This window comes from Mixophyes fleayi, chromosome 11, assembly GCF_038048845.1.
Source record: "Mixophyes fleayi isolate aMixFle1 chromosome 11, aMixFle1.hap1, whole genome shotgun sequence".
In the NCBI taxonomy this organism is placed as follows: domain Eukaryota; kingdom Metazoa; phylum Chordata; class Amphibia; order Anura; family Limnodynastidae; genus Mixophyes; species Mixophyes fleayi.
Window position 1 is genome coordinate 42,679,885 of NC_134412.1, and position 20,280 is coordinate 42,700,164.

The window sequence follows — 20,280 nt, forward strand, 5'->3', positions numbered from 1 at the left end:
CATTTTCCAGATATTTGTCTCAGACTCACCAATTCAGAAAGCTGCATATATTGGGTTCCGATTAGGACATGCTTTTCAACTTCCTTAATGGACAATTCTACAAATAATGAGTTAAAAGCTAATGTTTTATATGAAAAAGTGACAAGACCAATTTTTGTATTTTTTGCTGCTGTTGTTGATGAGCAGGCAATTTTATCAAAATGCGCTCAATGAATTATCTATTTTAATCCAGTTATGACTAAGTTTTGGCAACATTAAATTATATTCAGTAATAACAAACAGCATGTTTGCAGATCACAACTGGTCCATACAGATCTTACCATTAGGGTGCAGACTTGATGAAGGGCTCCTCCCAGTGGAAGGAATCATTGTTTTCATCCAGTGAGCCTCAGCTGGGTGGTTAAATCTCAGAAAAGTGGATTGACCCAGACAGATCATACAACCTACAGAGATAAGAGGCACCATAAGAGCTTAGTAGAAGTATATTAAAAGTCATTATAATATTTACAAACAATACAGAGGATATCGGTATCGGCTATTTCAAATATTACTGCAAGGACAAGAAAACAATATGACAGGATTTCCCACTCTGCCATAATAAAGCAAGTACCTGAATACAATAATCAAGGCTTAACTTGCATAAAGTTACAAAATTAATTTGCAAATTGAACAAAGAATAGTACAATGTATCAGGGCTGATGCCCTTTGTTTGCAATTGAATAAACATTTTGAGACCTGTCACGTTGTATGCAAGTCAAGCCGTGGTTATAATGCTTCAGTACCATGTTTCTCAAAGTACTTATTATAATGATAATTCTCAAAGTGAACTTTCAATCCCACATAAAACCATATTAGTTTATTTTAAATATCAGGTAATTTGGATAGATAACATACAAAGTGTTACATACACAAACAGAATGTTGTAATGCATAATTTCCTGTGAATGCAGAAATTAGAGGGGGGGGGGGTGGAAAGATATGTGGCTGGATCACTAGTAAATAACTTATTGTAATAATTTATCTAAAATTATTAGCACAGTGTGCCAATTTTTATTGTTAGAAATGTACTGATTGTTGAATGTGTATTAGAAATGTACTTATTTTTTATATTGTGTGTATTTTGGTATAGGAAATATATTTATTGCTGAGACAGGGCCAGGAGTGGAAATTTGGCTTTGTTTCTGTGACGGTCTGAAGGCAGATAAACTCATGTTAATCAGACCTTATCATCTCAGTGGCTAACACGTCTGTTTAGCCTGTATACACAGCAGGGGGGCGCTGCCTTTCTCTCGTGTGGCTTTTCATCCGGCATCTCAGATCCTGTCCAAATAATGCAACCAGCAAGTTTTAGGATTACAGATTAGTGTAAATTTTGTTAACTTTGCATTGCATTTAAATCCATGTTTTGGGAAACCTATTGCATCTTTATACTAAAAACAACTCGGACATGGTGGAGCCATCCCAGATCAGGGGGCTGATTTATCTCCTGCAGGATTTGTGTCAGAATCTATATAAAAAAAGCTGTTGACCATGTAATGTATTATAGCAACTGTACCTTCCTGGATGTCACTAGTACCTACAACTAGTGAATGTAACTGTCCTTATTAGGACTAGTTGAGCCAATAAACATAAATTTGCTTCAAGAATCTGCTTTGACAATTACTTACCCAGCTGTAATTCCTGTGACTTGCAGATAAGACCCAAATCTAATCCGTTCTTCGGCTGTTTGGAAGATAGACTCAGCATTGCAGCACCAATGTTTTGCCCGCTACCTACAGCTCTGGCCAGTGTGATAGGTGAGTGGAGAACCATCCACAGCAACCCTGGCCTGAAGGCATGAGGTCAGAGTTACCAGCAAGGGGGTACCATGGCAGCGAAAGTTACCCAGAAGGAAGTGATTCTAGGTGCCAGTGTAGGAGCCTATTGGTGGCAGCATTACAAGCCCGTCCTACTGTGGTTAGAGAGCGCGATTTGGGATTTTTAAAAAAAAAAAAGGGTGTGGCGTAGCCGTCATCCAAGCAAGATGTGCACTTCAGGAGTTCCCTTAACACCGAGCCCACAATATAAAAAAAAAAATCTAGGGGTACATTGTCCTCTATTCACCTCAAACCTTCTGTGTGACCTCACTGAAAGCAGCGAGGACAAGTGACAGTAAAATTATTGCTGTCTCACGGCACTCCCTGGAATTTGTCCACTACATCCTGTTCGAGCCAAGTCAAGAGACTGTTTTGTGCCATAGATCCCAGGAAATATCTACTCATAGTGGACCCCTCAAACCTGTTACCAAGCTCCACTGCAACCTACCTCGCTGTTCCAGTCACGGATTATACCATCTCTGGAGTGTCTCTGTCCTCCTGTGACAATCTCCAGAGAGCCTGGATTGATTTTGCAGAAAACAACTGCAGTCACTGTCCACAGCCCAAGCTGCCTTGATACAGACAGGTGGGTGAAGTGCATGCAGTCACCCTTAGCTTGCACACGCTATATTGACAGACCGACCGGCAGACTAGTAATAGACTGCCTCAGACTACAACAGCTCCCTACTGAACTCTTCACCTACAGAAATGAAGACCAGGAAGACCCCTCTCCTATCCACCTCCATGAATAGAGTCTCTGTAGTTTCTTATACGGCGAGTAGGTTTTGGACAAATGATTTATAAGAGCAGGACCCCCCTTTCACAAGGGACACATGGATCCAGATAAATTAAGAGATATGAGAAGGAGTCACCTGAAATGTATACGAGACGAAAACCTAGCAAAACAGATCAGTGGCATGTATCTGCATAAAGATTGGTATATGAATTAGAATTGGAAAAACAGATGTGCAGTATGAACCTTGTAACAGTTGCAATTAGATTCTTACTAACATTTTTAGTAGAGACAAAATGCAAGAGTATCCAAAGACAAAATTACAGTGAATCCAGCGATCCTAGTACAATTGTTAGGACATTGTATATCTGTATAAAGATTCTGTGCAAAAACTGTGATTTAGTGAGAAACATTACAGACAGTTTTAATCTGTGTGAAACTGGCACGGAGCAAGATGTGGAGGAGAGGATGGAATGTACCCCCCTCCTGTGTAAAAAAGTGTCTGTGTTTTAGAGTGAAGGAATGGGGGGGTTGTGGTTTTATTTATCGGACAATGCATGTAAAATTGATAAAAGGGTTCTTCGAGTATGCTTCTATAATTCAAGAGTAATTAAAATGTCTCCGGAGTGGTAACAACACATTGAAGCTGATTAGTAGTCAAATCATCAACAATTATTTATATAGCTAAATGATGGGACTTGTGTTTTTGCTTTGTGGTGAATTACTAGAAGGATAATGTGATCAGATGGACTACCTAGTCTGTTGTTGCTGGGACCAGGCTGGGCTTACTTTGCCAACGTTTCCTTACTTTATCCCAAATACGCCCCTCTTGTTGCAATAGGAGGATCCTGCTGCCACCACTAGGCTCCTACACCGGCACCTAGAACCGCTTCCTTCTAGGTCATTTCCGCTGCTAGGGTACCCCATTGCTGGTACACCTGGGCTGGTATACCTGACCTCTCGCCTTCAAATCAGGGTTGCTGTGGATGTTCCCCCCCCCCCCCCCCCCGGCCCATCACACTGGCCTGAGCTGCAGGTAGCGGGCCATACTTTGGTACTGGAATGCTGGCTCCACCTCAGAACAACCGGAGAACTGATTAGATTTGGGTCTAATATGTAGGTTACAGGATTTTACAGCAGGGTAAGTAGTCGTCAAGCCAGGTTCTTGAAGCAAAATTATGTTTTATTAGCTCCAGTGTCCTAATAAGGACAGTTACAGCCACTAGTTGAAGGTACTAGTGACATCCAGAAAGGTACAGATGGTATGACACATTACTTGCTCAAACAGCCCACTTTTATACAGTTTTGACATAACTCTTGCAGGGGGTAACGCCGCCCCCTGATTCTCCCTGACCCCAATATGTCCGAGTTATTTTTAGTATCAGGATACAATATGTTTTCCCAAACATGGATTTACATGCAATGCAAAGTTAACAATATTTACACTACTGTTATATGCTAAAACTTGCTGCTTGCATTATCTGGGATGCAACCACACCAGACAGGAAGGCAGCGGCCCCCTGTTGCGTATACAGGCGAAACAAAAGTGTTGGTCATTGAGTGATGAACAGGGCTAATTAGCATAAGTTTACCTAGACAGTTTCAAAAATACATCCCCTCCCTTCTTTTGCTATCTTGGGACTTCTATAGGAAAGTTACAAAACCCCAAACAATACATCTCCATACAAAAAACACATCCCAATGTAACAACATAAGTGCATTTACAATTATATACATTGGTGCCTACATCACTAATTGAAATGCATTTCTACATGATCCAGCCACAAATAGGTTTCCCAAAATAGGGATTTAAATGCAATTTATACTTAACAAAATTTACAGTAGACAGATAGTTCAGACGTTTCCTTTCCCTTTATCCAGGCAGGTTACAGGTAATGACTCCCTGTTGTGTATTCAAGTGTTGGTCACTCACATTGAATAGACTTAGATAGCCTTAATGAGGACTTCCTCTCAAAGTTACACAACAGACTCCTTAAATGCTTATCGCATCAGAAATCAAAACCTCAGAAATGAATGCGTTTCCTATACAAACTGCCACACGATATAGTAAAATCAGTATATTACAATGATATAAAAAAAAATCCTGCACAATTTCCTTTATAAGTCATCCAGAAACAACATACTTGTAACTTACTATGCTGAAACCAATGAATGTCATAAGTGGTTCAAGTTTAGGGCCACCTAATGTCCGATATGTCGAGTTTTGGCAGTTTTATCACAATCATTATTGCATCTACCTTTTACTTTTGTTGCCTATCTTTCGCCCTACCTAGTTAAAAGAGGATTGTGTGACATTATCTACATTAGTAATAGAAATAAGAAATATTGTAACGGATTGATTCTATGTCAGATTTAAGATGATTAGTAATTGCCTGTAACTTGCACATATATATTGATATATTTTAAATTGCAATAGCTAACAATTTGAATATAGGTGTAGATATTAGACGTGAAAGGGACAGAAAATAGGTAGATGTGAATGGTAACGTCTAGCTTTACTAATGATTGATTGATCCCATGATTTGGAAGTCATTAGGATTTCTAAGTTATGATATAGGGATTTCTATGGGGACCAAACATTCGTCTTGAGGTTGGTAAGGTTTTGAACAAGGTTTTGAAAGAGTTAACGGTTTGATTGTCTTCTAAATGTTTTTTTCTTTTATGCAACATTATCTAGGATAAACTATACAAATTACAAAACTAAATTGAAGAAACATGCCAAGCAATGAAATAAAAACAAGAAACAAAGTTTACCTAGCAAACAACTACACGATGATAGTGGCGATGAGAACAGATGAGGGAAGTGCTTATATAGAATGAATACTTAATATAAGAATGAAAAAGAAAAAAAGTCATTGTGATTAGAGTATGGAGTTAAAATTGAGTTTAGAGCAACTCATGAAATCAGAAGAGTCACACAGTGTGATGAATTTCTTCCTTAAAGGCAGATAACATGCTCTGTAATGCTGTTTGTTTTAGACATTTCCTAACAAGCCTCATCCTGGGGCTATGAAAATGTGCCCAGACAAGATTCAAAACCAGAGAACACAATTTAGATGGTATCATTAATTGAACATGATGTTACATAAAAAAAACACAGGCAAATTTTATGGATGAAGAAGGTGACCAATAAAATAAACTTTTACATGAATATACGTTTTAGAAAAATACACGTGTTACATACAAAAAAATTGCCAGTACAAGATATGCTATATGGAGTGTACTTATGCTAAGATCTAGACAAGCTGAAGTTCAATTTGCAGCACCGAATTAAATACATTTTTATTTAGCTGTAATCTGCAGTTTTGAAATCGCTGAATAGAGACAAAATTGTACGCGACCATTACTTTCAACAGGACACATTTTGCTCAGCCTTAAGTTTTATATTTTACAAAGGATGTATATTAAGACACGCAAATAAATCGATTAGATGTCTTAATTAGCTTTCATAAGTTACCAATACATAAGTGAGGGTCAAATAGTTAATTGTGAGGAAAATAAATGATAAATTAGATATAGCCAGTCTAAATGTGATAGTAAATAAATTATAATAGAAAATAGTGTGCAGTATTTTGAAGTGACCCACATTGTATATATTTTTAAAGGTTATATCAAGCAAGGCACAGACAACATTTATACCATCATCAACAATTATTTACATAGCACCAGCAAATTCCACAGACCTTTAGTTTTGAAAACAAACATAGTAATAAAACAATCCTGGGTAATACAGACAAACAGAGATGTAAGACGGCCCGGCTCGCAAGCTTACAATCTATCCACTTACCATCTTATATTGCCATTTTGGTCTTTTTTGATAATACATATAAGGTTTTGGAAGTATGTACACTTATCAATGAAATAACTTATGACTATGTCCTGCACTGCATATGGTACATTCTAATCACCTTTTTAGAAAACAAGACATTGAGGGGCCTATTTATTAAACCTTCAATTGGCGTCTATTCCCTGAAAACAGCAGTTTTCGGGGAATAGACGCCAATTGAAGTATTTGCCTCATCTATCAACAGTGTATTGCAGCAGATATAGATATCTACTGCTTTGCACTTTTTTTTTTAATAGCAGTCCCCATAGATGTCTATGGGGACTGCTATGTACCGCAATTTAACAATGAATAGAAATGGTTTAACACACACGGTAATGTACACGAGTTCAGGCTGACGTACATTACTGTTTCTGCTATTTTTCAGCACTGTTCAGCTCTGCTCCGAAGAGCAGAGCTTTACAGCGCTTGTGTGGAGGGATCACATGATCCCTCCGTCACACTCCGCTCTCTGCAACAGTGAAGTGCGGAGAAGTTTTCAGACAGAGCATGCGCACAAGACTTCTATGGATCGCACAGCAGCTTCAGGAACGAAGAGGCAGTGAAAAGGTAAGTTTATCGTGACTGCTGCTCCTGTGGAGATTTTTTAATAAATATGAGAAATGGTCAGCACGGTGGCATAGTGGTTAGCACTTCTGCCTCACAGCGCTGGGGTCATGAGTTCAATTCCCGACCATGGCCTTATCTGTGAGGAGTTTGTATGTTCTCCCCGTGTTTGCGTGGGTTTCCTCCGGGTGCTCCAGTTTCCTCCCACACTTCAAAAACATACTAGTAGGTTAATTGGCTACTATCAAAAATTGGCCCTAGTCTCTCTGTCTGTCTGTATGTGTGTATGTGTATGTCAGGGAATTTAGACTGTAAGCTCCAATGGGGCAGGGACTGATGTGAATGAGTTCTCTGTACAGCACTGCGGAATCAGTGGCGCTATATAAATAAATGGTGGTGATGATAATGATGATGATAGTTCAATCCTTATCAATGCGATAAGGATTGAAAACTATTTTTCATTTTATGCGACTGTTGATAAATGTGCCCCTAAGATTGCAGCGAATTAAAAGGTCAGTGACACAAAACAGTTCAGAAAACTATCTAATCCATAACTTAAGAAAAAAGTATTAATATTTATCTAGGAATTCAGAAAGGGCATAGTTTTATTGAGAGAATTAATCTGGAAGTTGTTTGAAAGAATGGGGAGCATTCAGTGTCCTAGAGGAAAACATATGATTGCTTGAGAAATGCTTACAAACTGACCTCTCCACATTTTTTCAAAGTTCACCCAGCAATCGCCATCAAAAGCATTAGCATTTAATGCACAGCATGCAAGCACCTATTTAATTACAAATTGACAGGATCATGCAAGCTGCCATTGACTACACACACTTAGGCTAGGTACACATTACTGACATTTTTGACCCATGAGGTATTTATAACGATTTTACCAATGACTGAAAAAAAATCCCAATCAGCATGCCGCTTCATGTGTATACACTATACACGTTTTACCTTCAGATCTGTGCTCTTCATCTGTCATAATCATCAGCTGAAAAGTTCATGACTCTAAACTCTATGGATCGTGAATGCATATACACTGCAAATTTGGAACAACACTGTTCCATTGCTGAACGAGATTTTCAAGTCAATTTGAAAATCTCGATCACCGATTTCATTGGCTTTGGAACGATAATCGTTCCAGGGTACACACTGCTGTGATATCGGGCCAATTAGTCCTTTATCATCCGATTGCCCCAATAATCGTCTGAAAACACTGCAGTGTGTCCTAGCCTTAAAAATGGAGTACCTAAATACTCAAGGACATTTGTTAAATCTGGTTCACATGAAAAGAGTTGTGTTGCCCATAACAATCAGAGCCTCTTTATAATATTACAGTACATTTTAAAAAAGTAAGTAATCTGTGCACCAGTTTATAGTCTACTGATCACTTATTCTTACTTTTAAATCAAACATTTTTAAAAATTGTAACACTATAATCAAGACATTTACTTGACTTATTACCATTAATTTAAAAATACTATTTTAGTATGATATGACATGCTGTATGTATCCTGTTCTCTTTAGATACAGATATCAAATAATTCACAACCTGTGACCTCATATCTTTATATAGTCACAGAATGCATTGGTGACTTTTAGTGCCAATTTAGAATGTTCTTATATCTACAGTACAGGATACAATTTCATTGTCCATGAAGACTTTAGGAAAAAGTCAGCAAATTGGTCCTCTACTCAGACTTCAAATAACAATTGAATAATGCAACTAGAATTAAAACAGCCAGCTACATCGATGTCCCCGAAAGACAGAACAAAACAGTATTGTATTTTTACACACAGCAACAATAACTACACTAAATATGAAATTGGATATAATTTCCCAAAAAAAAAAAAAAAAAAAAACTGTCAACCGATATGATCTGCTGTTAAATAAGGAGAATCATCAGGGTAAAAAAGGCTATTCTGAGCACAGAAGTACATTTCCCGAGAGAGCTGCCCAGTGACACCAATACTTTTCATATGTTTATACATACTTGTAAGTTGGTATATTTAGGCATGGCTGAAAGTGGATATGTTAGAATGCACATAGTTGGGAAATGTTATGTAGTGTATTTCCTGACTATGATACATGAAACGGGTATTGCCTGCTGTTTTGTTGGGGGAGGGGGCTGTTGTTCCCTGGCATTGAAATGACTCACTCTTCCTACATAAGGTATTCTGATTCAGTCCAATGTGTGCCAGGCTCTAAATATTATATGTGTACTGTAACATCGATTTATGGACCAATATTCCTGGAAAACTCAATGCCATATCCTCGAAAACGTGTAGGTAGACTCGTTTGTGTACCAGTTTTCCCTGAGATTTTTACCTCATCCGTATATGTAAAACGATGAATCCACAATGTCTGCTTGTATATATGCATGTACATCCGAGCCCAAACATAGAAATCCTTGCTTGTGTGTATGCCGGTTTCTGTCCTCTCAGCCCAAACATTAGGGACCCATGTAACACCAAACACAGATAAAGTGACTACCGGCTCGCTGCTTGCCACATTATTGTGGTTTCTCTCCAGCACCGAGACTGTCTTGCTGTACTCTTCACCGGCGCCTTCTTTTTTTCACTCTCCCTTGTTCTTCTTTTCTCTCTTTCCCTGCAGCTGGCTAAAATTCAAGAGGAGGGGATCCTCTCTATGGTGCTCTAGAATAAACCAATCCCAAGCTTTCTTACTTTTCATCCATGGAAGGGGCAGGAAAGGGAGGGAATAATATGCCACCCCTCCGTCCTACCCATAAAAATCTGGTTGATGCTGTTATGTATAACTGTGCAATCCTGACTCATTCTTTTTCACCGTGGAGCTTTGTGTTTTGTTTTGTTTTGTTTTGTTTTTTTAATCTACGTTTCTGGTAATTACACCGTGCAAGAAATTTAGATTAACTTTCTTGTATATCCTGCACATGGTGGTCAGAATAATTTATGACTACACTTTATAATTTTATACTTAAAATTACTTTTATGCCACTTTGCGATCACAGCACTTTTCTTACTTATGGTTCCCTTTTTGATCCTCGGACACTCTCTTGCAGTTAATTGTAGTACTTTTTAATTGATCCCTCCCCGTCAATTTCCTACTCCACTCTCCTCTTGTCCCTTTAAGTTTTTCCCGTTTTTGCATCTCTGCACTAAATCAGTTTTATTCATCCTTCCTTACCAGTAGTCGTTTTTTTGTTTTATGCTTTTCATGATATTTGTAATTGCTGTTTTTCATATGTTAAATATCTACCTTGGGGTACCTATTGATAGAGCTCAAGAAAACATCACCTACTAATTTGCAAATCGGAATTTATTTTAAGAATATGCAGATATGTAGAATGTTTTGTAATGCAGGATAATAGACAAAAGTTTATACAACAGGTATATCGTCCCCTAAATCCAATCTAAACCTTTGGTCGCTCATAGTATTTATATATCACATAGGGCAGTGGTTCCCAAACTTTCTCAGTTCGAGGCACCCTTAAGGTCATCATAATTTTTCCAAGGCACCCCTAAGCCAAAATAATTACCGGGTAGTCCCGTTTTTAAGTAGTTAGGTCAAAATGACGTAAGATGTATTTAGGCCCCTTCACTATCACATTGTGCCCCTTCATCATATCACTGCGCCCCTTCACCATATTACTCTGTCTCCCTCTTCGCCATCTCACACTCTGTGTCCCCTTCTTCGCCATCTCTCTGTCCCCCTTCAGCGTGTCTCTCTCTGTCCCCCTTCAGTGTCTCTCTGTGCCCCCCTTCAGTGTCTCTCTGTGCCCCCCTTAAGTGTCTCTTTGTGCCCCCCTTCAGTGTCTCTCTCTGTCCCCCTTCAGCGTGTCTTTCTCTGTCCCCCTTCAGTCTCTCTCTCTGTCCCCCTTCAGCGTGTCTCTCTCTGTCCCGCTCCTTCAGCGTGTCTCTCTCTGTCCCCCTCCTTCAGCGTGTCTCTCTCTGTCCCCCTCCTTCAGCGTGTCTCTCTCTGTCCCCCTTCAGTGTCTCTCTCTGTCCCCCTTCAGTGTCTCGCTCTGTCCCGTTTCTTCAGTGTGTCTCTCTGTCCCCCTCCTTCAGCGTGTCTCTCTCTGTCCCCCTCCTTCAGCGTGTCTCTCTCTGTCCCCCTCCTTCAGCGTGTCTCTCTCGGTCCCCCTTCAGTGTGTCTCTCTGTGCCCCCCTTCAGTGTGTCTCTGTGCCCCCCTTCAGTGTCTCTCTGTCCCCCTTCAGTGTCTCTCTGTGACCCCCTTCAGTGTCTCTCTCTGTCCCCCTTCAGTGTCTCTCTGTGCCCCCCTTCAGTGTCTCTCTGTGCCCCCCTTCAGTGTCTCTCTCTGTCCCCCTTCAGTGTCTCTCTGTGCCCCCCTTCAGTGTGTCTCTCTGTCCCCCTTCAGTGTCTCTCTGTGCCCCCCTTCAGTGTGTCTCTGTGCCCCCCTTCAGTGTCTCTCTCTGTCCCCCTCCTTCAGCGTGTCTCTCTCTGTCCCCCTCCTTCAGCGTGTCTCTCTCGGTCCCCCTTCAGTGTGTCTCTCTGTCCACCTTCAGTGTGTCTCTCTGTGCCCCCCTTCAGTGTGTCTCTGTGCCCCCCTTCAGTGTCTCTCTGTGCCCCCCTTCAGTGTCTCTCTCTGTCCCCCTTCAGTGTCTCTCTCTGTCCCCTTTCATCATGTCTCTCTCGGTCCCCCTTCAGTGTCTCTCTCGGTCCCCCTTCAGTGTGTCTCTCTGTCCCCCTTCAGTGTGTCTCTCTGTGCCCCCCTTCAGTGTCTCTCTCTGTCCCCCTTCAGTGTCTCTCTCTGTCCCCCTTCAGTGTCTCTCTGTCCCCCTTCAGTGTCTCTGTGCCCCCCTTCACTCTTCTTTACTTACCTTCTTTCCTGACGTCCTCTCTGCTGCTGCTCCTCACTGAGGCTGACGGACGTGATGACGTCACGCCCGGCAGTCAGTGAGGAGGAGGATCCGGCGCTGGAATATTGGTAAGATTTTTTGTTTGTTTTTATTTCTCTTCCTTTTCTTGCTAGGGATCGCGGCACCCCTGTGAAAGCGCCGCGGCGCACAGTTTGGGAACCGCTGACATAGGGGCATATTTATTAACCATAACTTTTTCAGGAAGATCCATTTCAATCCTTATCGCAAAGATAAAGATTGAAATATTGTGACTATCAGTAGCAGTCACGAAAAACAAGACCTGTCTCCTATGTCCTCTGGTGACTATCGCAAAGTAGTTACCTTTGCAATAGTGACCGGAGGGGAGAGCGGGTAATTTGCGGTGAGGGATCCGAAGATCCCTCTACCGCATACTTGCCAACTCTCCTGGAATGTCTGGGAGACTCCCGGATTCGGGATGGGTCTCCTGGACTTCTGGGAGTGTATGGCAATTTCCCGCATCTGCCCACAATTGACCCTAGTCTGTGTCTGTCTGCCTGTGTGTGTGTGTGTGTGTGTTAGGGAATTTAGACTGTAAGCTCCAATGGGGCAGGGACTGATGTGAGTGAGTTCTCTGTACAGCGCTGCAAGGACTTCTCTGCTGTCTTCAGTAAAGCTGGTGCTGACTCCTTACCACCACATAGAGAGTAGGATTGTCCTATAGATTTCATACCAGGGAAAACACCTCCTAGGTTGCGTACCTACCAGTGCTCTCTCCCTGAGACTAGGTCAATGTCTGACTATATCCAGGAAAACCATGAGAAGGGGTTTATCCGTACATCTTCCTCACCTGCTGGAGCAGGTTTTTTTTTTGTGAAGAAAAAAGATGGTGGTCTCCGCCCCTGCATTGACTTTCAAGGTTTGAACAATATAACCATTAAAAATCATTATCCTTTGCCCCTTATTACAGAACTGTGTGATCGTGTCAGAGGTGCCACCATCTTTACCAAACGTGGTAAGGACTTACAATTTAGTTGGAATTTGTGAAGGGGACCAATGGCAGAACGATTTTAACACTCGTGACGGACACTACGAGTACCTTGTCATGCCAGTTGGATTGAGTAATGCCCCAGCGGTATTTCAGCATTATGTCAATGAAATCTTCCATGACCTCCTGTACAAAACAGTTATTGTCTACTTGGATGACATTCTTATCTTGTCCAATAATCTGAAATCACATTGTGCCCATGTCAAATAGGTTCTTTCACGACTCCGTACCAACCGGCTCTTTTGTAAATTGGATAAATGCACCTTTGAAGTACCATCCATCTGCTTTTTAGGTTACATTATTACTGATTCATTTCACAGAGAACTCACATCAGTCCCATTAGAACTTACAGTCTAAATTCCTTAACATAAACAAACAGACAGAGAAAGACTATGGTCAATTTTAATAGCAGCCAATTAACCTACTAGTAAGTTTTTGGAGTGTGGGAGGAAACACCCGAAGGAAACCCATGCAAACACAGGGAGAACATACAAACTCCATAGAGATAATGCCATGGTTGGGAATGAAACTCGACCACGGTGCTGTGAAGCAGAAGTGCTAACCACTAAGCCACCGAGCTGCCCATTGCTTTAACGTTTTTTAACTGACATTAAAGTGTATTTTGTTTTGTTCAGTGTCAAGAATGACATTATTCTATGATACAACAAATACAAATATTTAGAAAACCTAAACTAATGGACACTCCAATTTCTCCACTTGTAACCTGGAACAACAGGAATAAACATGTCTGGATTCCAGGCAGCATTCCACTAAATAGGGGTAGTCCAGGGTTGACCTGATTAAACTACATGGGTATAAGATTATTGGAATAAAATAGAAATAGTGAACCAAACCCTATAATGCAAAATTACATTTAGAAACATCACATCTGCCAGTACCATACTACAGATCGAAGTTTAGAAACATCTTCAAGAAAATTACAGCGATTTGGTGCGGACAAGGATCCATTTTGTTCAGTTTGTAACCCCGCAATTTGAACAAAGAAAGTTTTAAGCTGAATGCTGTTTGTACAATCCAATAGTACCAGAGTGATATTGCATTGTCACATGTAATCCCAGTGATGTTACTATGTGTCATCTCTACGTATTTCCTCCATGTTGGTAGACCTGGGTCATTGCTCAGGATAGTTGAATCAGCTATCTCATGTCAGACATTATTTATTAGATCTATGCTGACATAAAAATAATTTAACTGCTAGTGGATCAACTAATAGGTCTAGTTTGTGATTTAAAAATAGAGATTTATTAGAATCTCTAATGATAAAAATGGATAAAAAAAAAACAAATGTTGAAAAAGTTAAAACAAATATAAAACCAAACAAACAAGAATAAAACATGTCAATATTCCCGTTCTTATAACTTCATAAGATCTGTATTATAGATATATATATTTAGTATGCCTATACTCGAGAGAACTAGAAAACAATTGTAATTTTTTAGCATTACTTTATTTATGTAAGAATAACCCTAGGAAAAATTGTTGCAATATTGGCTAGCTTTTCCTACCTAATTGATGTATAAAACTTCTATTCAATATGTTACCAAAAGAAACCCCTACGTGTCCCATAAATAATATAACATAACATTGGGTTGAATAAGAAATTAAAAAGTAATTGCCTGTGAAACTGACACAATGCACAACCATATAAATGAGCATGGTCATATACATGTAAATCATCTCTGGTTTTCAAGGGTTTATCAATTTTATCCTCAATTACTAAGTTAAAATAATGGTGGCCATCCTTACCTTGTGTCAGTCGGGTGGGTTGAGTAACTGCAAGCCCATCGATAGAACAGGGATTTCCACATGGATGAAGAGCGAGAGCTCCATGTATATTCTCAATGAAGCAATGTTCAGCAGCAATACCAGGACCTCGTAAGTTAATGTCCTTGGATGCATGACCTAATGTGGTCCTGCCTACGGAAAAAGACAACAGTAAAGTCAGTATATGTATGCTAGTGTTTTCTGTGGTGAATTGACCATGAGTTGAAGGATTATTTTCAGGCAAACATACTTTAGTTAGAAATGTGGATGTTTTGCCTTATTTTTATATATATTTAAATGTTAAATAAAGCTGAACATTTATTAACAGAGAACTTTCAAATAAAATTGTCCGACAGCATCAGGTATCCACAAAAGGTGCTTACCTTAGGAAAACTACTAAAACAGTAAGTACATAGAGTAATTTTACCATACATCCTCCTACTACATCACATCACTTCCTCTTAGTTTTCGGTCACATTACTAGTCACTCCCCCCAAACATTATACATAATATATTTTTGTGCCTTATTATTTTGTGTATTTTAAAAATACAGTTTTAGTATTAAAAGGGATAACATGTCTAGAAATGTTTGGATTATAAATATTCAGGGGGAAGTGATCCAGTCTTGCACATGGAGTCCACAATGAATTGTCACCCCACTTGCACAAATATACATCAGTGCAATACTGAACGCGTGGGATATACACATTATTCTGTCCTTGCAAACTGACAGCAAAAAAGTCTTGTGGCAGGGTGTGCGCTGCCAACAGATGTTGAAACTGTAATGAAATTGAAGGCGAGGTTCTCACTAGTTGTGGGATTCAGTCATGACATTTGTGAATGAACTGATATCGTTGATTAGGCAGGCAACAATTATGAAACTTCATTTACTGATGATTCATATATGTTAAGTTTTCAATTTGGTGATTCTCTACTTAAAAACTAAAGTTTCCTACAGTGTATTCCTGCCCAGTTAGGTACTCCACACCCAGAGCCTACTTAGTATATCTCTAGTGTGAGGAATGCATTTCTAGCAGTGTTTTTGACTTACCTATTTTTGTTATATTTTATTCTATTAATACCAAGGACAGAAGACTATCCATTCCAAAAATCATAATGTATATTTAAGGAACAATACCCTATTACACTACTACAGTCCAATATACTTAAACACTGCCTGTCTCAAGAAGTATAGCAAAATATATAATATGTAATATACATATAATATATAATATATAGGGATAAATGCAGCGGTTTTCCACAGGCCTCTAAGGTAGGAATTAGCTATTCAGGTGACAGTCTGCAGGGGAATGCTGCATTCAGGGTTAAGTTCTTGCACAGTAAAACTCCTAGGCTGAACACAAACAAATTGTCTAATGAGATAATTAAGATCAAAGGGCGGGGATTTGTGCATATGAACCTGTATTGTGCATGTATGCAGGGCGACAGATGCCAAACAGTGGCCGGTGTATAGACAGTAGTACTATGTCTAATTAGGTTTTCTGGTAAGGTGCCCCTATCATATAGATATATATATATATCCACTTATTGCAGTACATGTTAAGCTTATCAACTCGTGCCAAAGTTTTCCCCTTCTGTGCTTTTTAACTGGGTTGAATCTTGCCTGCACATAGTTTTTAAGGGCAAGTACTTCCCAACAACAGCACTTATTAGACATCATCATCATCATCAACTATTTATTTATATAGCACCACTAATTCCGCAGCGCTGTACAGAGAACTCATTCACATCAGTCCCTGCCCCATTGGAGCTTACAATCTAAATCCCCTAACATATACACATACAGATCGAGACAGACTAAGGGCAATTTTAAAACCAGCTAATTAACCTACCAGTATGTTTTTGGAGTGTGGGAGGAAACCGGAGCACCCAGAGGAAACCCACGCAAACACGTGGAGAACATACAAGCTCCACACAGATAAGGCTATGGTTGGGAATCCAACTCATGACCCCAGTGCTGTGAGGCAGAAGTGCTAACCACTAAGCCACGGTGCTGCCCACACATGGGGAATCACCTGACACAAGTTGTGTAGAGATGGAAACCACATAACAGTTTGGTCACAAAACCGATTTTTTAACAAAAGAATGCTTATAGCTTATTGCACTCTACCACAAGTATTAAAATGGAAAAATAAGAAAACTGGGGTGTGACCATATTGTGTAAATGCTAGAATTGATAATGTCATTGGTGAATGCACAGAATCCATCCAGGGAATGATTATTATTTTTTTTACAGAAGACCACAATTTTTTATAGCCTATTTGTTAAAAATGGATTATGTGACCAATCCCTTACTGTTTTTAAATACTAAGTACAGCTTGAAGTAATTACAATAGTATTAATAATATCTTTAGTGAATGCAGGGAAACCAATTGTTACACCTTTCTTGCATTCCTGGTTTTGTTTCTGATGCAAGCAATAAGGACTTACAGCTAGATAACTAAAGCCATGTTAATAACAGGAACAGGACACACAACACATCCAGGTCAAATGTAAAGTCTGGCAATATTAACCAATAACATTGCACCACTGGGGGCAGACATAAGGATACATCTGTAACATCTCACATTCTTTTCTTTTTGTGTGTGTGTGTCTATTATAACACAGCTAAAAGTCTACTATACTGTACATCTATAGATTGAGTCAGTCAGGGGGTCATAACTGATGCTCAACAGTGCTCTGTTAGGCAGAGGTCTGTGTAGCTTTAATAGGTGTTGATGAGCTGTTCTGAGATACCTCCGATGGTATATGTGGAATACCTCTGCCATAGTTGAATGTTCCATGCTTTCTTTATGACAGCTCTCTGGTATAACTACATGTAGTCTTTTACCTTCTTGACCTGACAGTGGTGCAATTGGCACAGCATTTTTCCACTGTCAGGCTAAGGGCAGAACATTCTCCATAGTCTGGCATCACCTATCATTCAGCTACTTGCAGGAACCACATGATTGCGCCTGTAAAGAGTACAGTCCACATCCACAATTTAGGAGCATGGTGCATCTTTCCCCACACAGGGACCTAGTCTCCAGCAGCCTGTATTCACCCAATCAGGCTGGCCATCACGTGTGAATTGTGCCTTGCAGTGTTTTATTTTCGAGTTATCTACCGTCTACCAAAGGTACAGAATACCCTAGACAAACGGTCAGGTAGACCCATTGTGGCTGGATCACCTATAACGTATTGAATACATTTATTTTAATTAATAGTACAGTGTGCCAATACATTGCAAATGTACTGATTTTTTGTATTGGAAATGTATTTATTTCTGAGGCTGTATGCCATGTAGGAGAGATTTGTTTTTGTAACTTCTGAAGGCAAAAAATGTTAATCCCATACTAAGTCTTTTCATTTAGTGACCAACAGTTTTTTAGCCTGAATACATAGCAGGAGGAAACCCACGCAAACACGGGGAGAACATACAAACTCCACACAGATAAGGCCATGGTCGGGAATTGAACTCATGACCCCAGCGCTGTGAGGCAGAAGTGCTAACCACTTAGCCACCGTGCTGCCCCATATTCACATGTTGCTGCTTTCTCTCTCCATCAGGTAACAAAGTTGTCAATTGTTTTACATTCATCTTGTTTGCAACAGCCAAAGATTTACTTTTCATAGATCACATTTTATGCAGGTTTAAAGTATTTCTTTAATGCATCTAATACTGCTTTAATATCCTTTTGCTCTGTCTCTGTAAGGCACAGATTGTGCTTAGAAATGTGATGACATTTATTGCCCATCACCATCCTCAGTGTGGCTGCCAGAATCTTTCCTGGCTTGTCAGTAAGGCCTGTGGCTAAAGCAAAAACTTCAAATTCAGCTCTGAAGTTGTCCTACTTGCTACTCAGCTTGCCACTCATCTGCATCCAGTTTGGGGGAGGAATACTGTTAGCAGTTGCAATAATAATTTGCTCTCTTCCTCTATCTTCAAAATAGGTGTAAACTTGATCTCAATTTGAAGGTGCTTGTACTTTAAATCACACAGACCTTGCACAAGGCTTACCAGAATCTTGAGTGTGTCATTTCCAGCGAGCTTCATCAGTTGTGGGCTGGATAAATTCTGACACCATGTTTCTAATGCATGCAATAAGGACTCATACACAAACTTCTAGATAACTGTTAAAGGGGCAGGAGGCTGGATTATTTCCTGCCAGGTTATGTCTTGTATAAAAAGAGCCCTGTTGTCCATGTAAAGTTGTATACCATCTATATTTCTCGATGACCACTAGTACCTCCTACTAGTGTGTAAACGTCCTTATCAGGACCCTTAAGCAATAAACATCACTGCTTGAAGATTCTGCCTGAGGCCTATTACCTTCTATATCCTGTGACCAACAGTTAAGAGCTTGCACTCTAATTCATTCCCCCGACAGTCCTGTGTTGAACCTAGCATCTCTGTGTCAATGCTCTGCCCACTACCCAGCAGTAATGATCCATAGTAAGCAGTCAGGAGATACCAGCCAGCCCACAGCAAATAGGCGCTGCCCAAAGGTAAGCGTTTCCTGGTGGTGACAGCCCTATCCTCCTAAAGCAATTGTGCAGTTGGCATTCTCGATCAGCGAATGTCTGGTGGCAAGGTGACCCCAGTAGGAGTGGTCAGTAATAGTTACTGACGGTACAAAAGCAACCCAGATAAACTGTGCAATTTATTTGCTTATCTTTAGTCTAGTCCTTTCTTGCGCTGAGGCTTAGTGTATGTGTGTGTTTGAAAGTGTGAGTGCAGGTTGAGTGTGTGTTGTAACCGGTTATAACGATCAATGGTAATCTCCTCTTCTCCAGCTACTTTTTTATTTTAATATTGTGCTATGTATGATCTATGTTTAAAGTTCACAAAACTCCTTGGTGACTTTTAAAATCCTTATAATCCACAGTATAGAATACATTATTTCCTTATTCTCCTTTTGGGTTTTATTTATTCTTCTTTTGGGCTTTAATCTCCTTTTAATTTAAATTGTTCTCTATATAAATTATATCCAGAAGGGCAAAAACTGACAGTGTTTCAATTGCTTAGGTCATTTATAATTGATAAACCATATACCAAAAATATATACTATGTAGTAACAGAATGTTCCAAATAAATGATTAGAAGAAATATTAACAAGGAAATGAATATTCCTAAAGGTTATTAATATAGATAAATACCTTCTTCTAGTGGCAGTAGAGTGATGGCGGTGCTCAGCCTCCCACTTCCAAGACTCACAAGGTGTGGTTTCTCAGTTTGTACCTTTAGGGCTTTTCCTGTGTCTATGAAATCCAATGGGGTGCTCTGTGGGACACAAAGTGATACAACTGACTCCAAGGTAGAACATTACATCATTATGCACAGGCAAACATCTTTTGTCATTATCTCTTTATCAATTTGCTGGGAGAAGGACAACTTCCATGATCCATATCTCTTTTGTGAACAGTTTGGGGGTATAAACGAGGACCAAAATTTCTACACACAACTCTTATAATTCAGTAGTTGCATCATCTGTCTAAAATGGTGGCTGTTGCTGTATTATTGCAGGTTCTCTTTATATTATTTCAATTATTGGGATTCACCATAATAGGAGAGATACATCACTTACTATGTAGATATTTTAGATCAGTTGTGGTGTGTGGGG

The 20,280-nt window shown here is 39.7% G+C and overlaps 1 protein-coding gene across 13 annotated transcripts in view; it reads right to left on the bottom strand.

The window, feature by feature from the left end:
- Positions 1-20,280, bottom strand: part of PHLDB1 (pleckstrin homology like domain family B member 1) — a 240,117-nt gene that overhangs the window by 151,377 nt on the left and 68,460 nt on the right. For 12 of the 13 annotated variants that reach the window (XM_075191275.1, XM_075191282.1, XM_075191271.1 and 9 more), the window contains exons 3-5: positions 19,817-19,940; positions 14,639-14,809; positions 321-443 (exon numbers count right to left, since the gene is read on the bottom strand). In XM_075191275.1, coding sequence (XP_075047376.1) covers positions 321-443; positions 14,639-14,809; positions 19,817-19,940 — 418 coding nt within the window. Of the gene's footprint in view, positions 1-320; positions 444-9,331; positions 9,646-14,638; positions 14,810-19,816; positions 19,941-20,280 lie in introns of those variants that run through there. The other variant, XM_075191281.1, reaches the window with a different exon arrangement.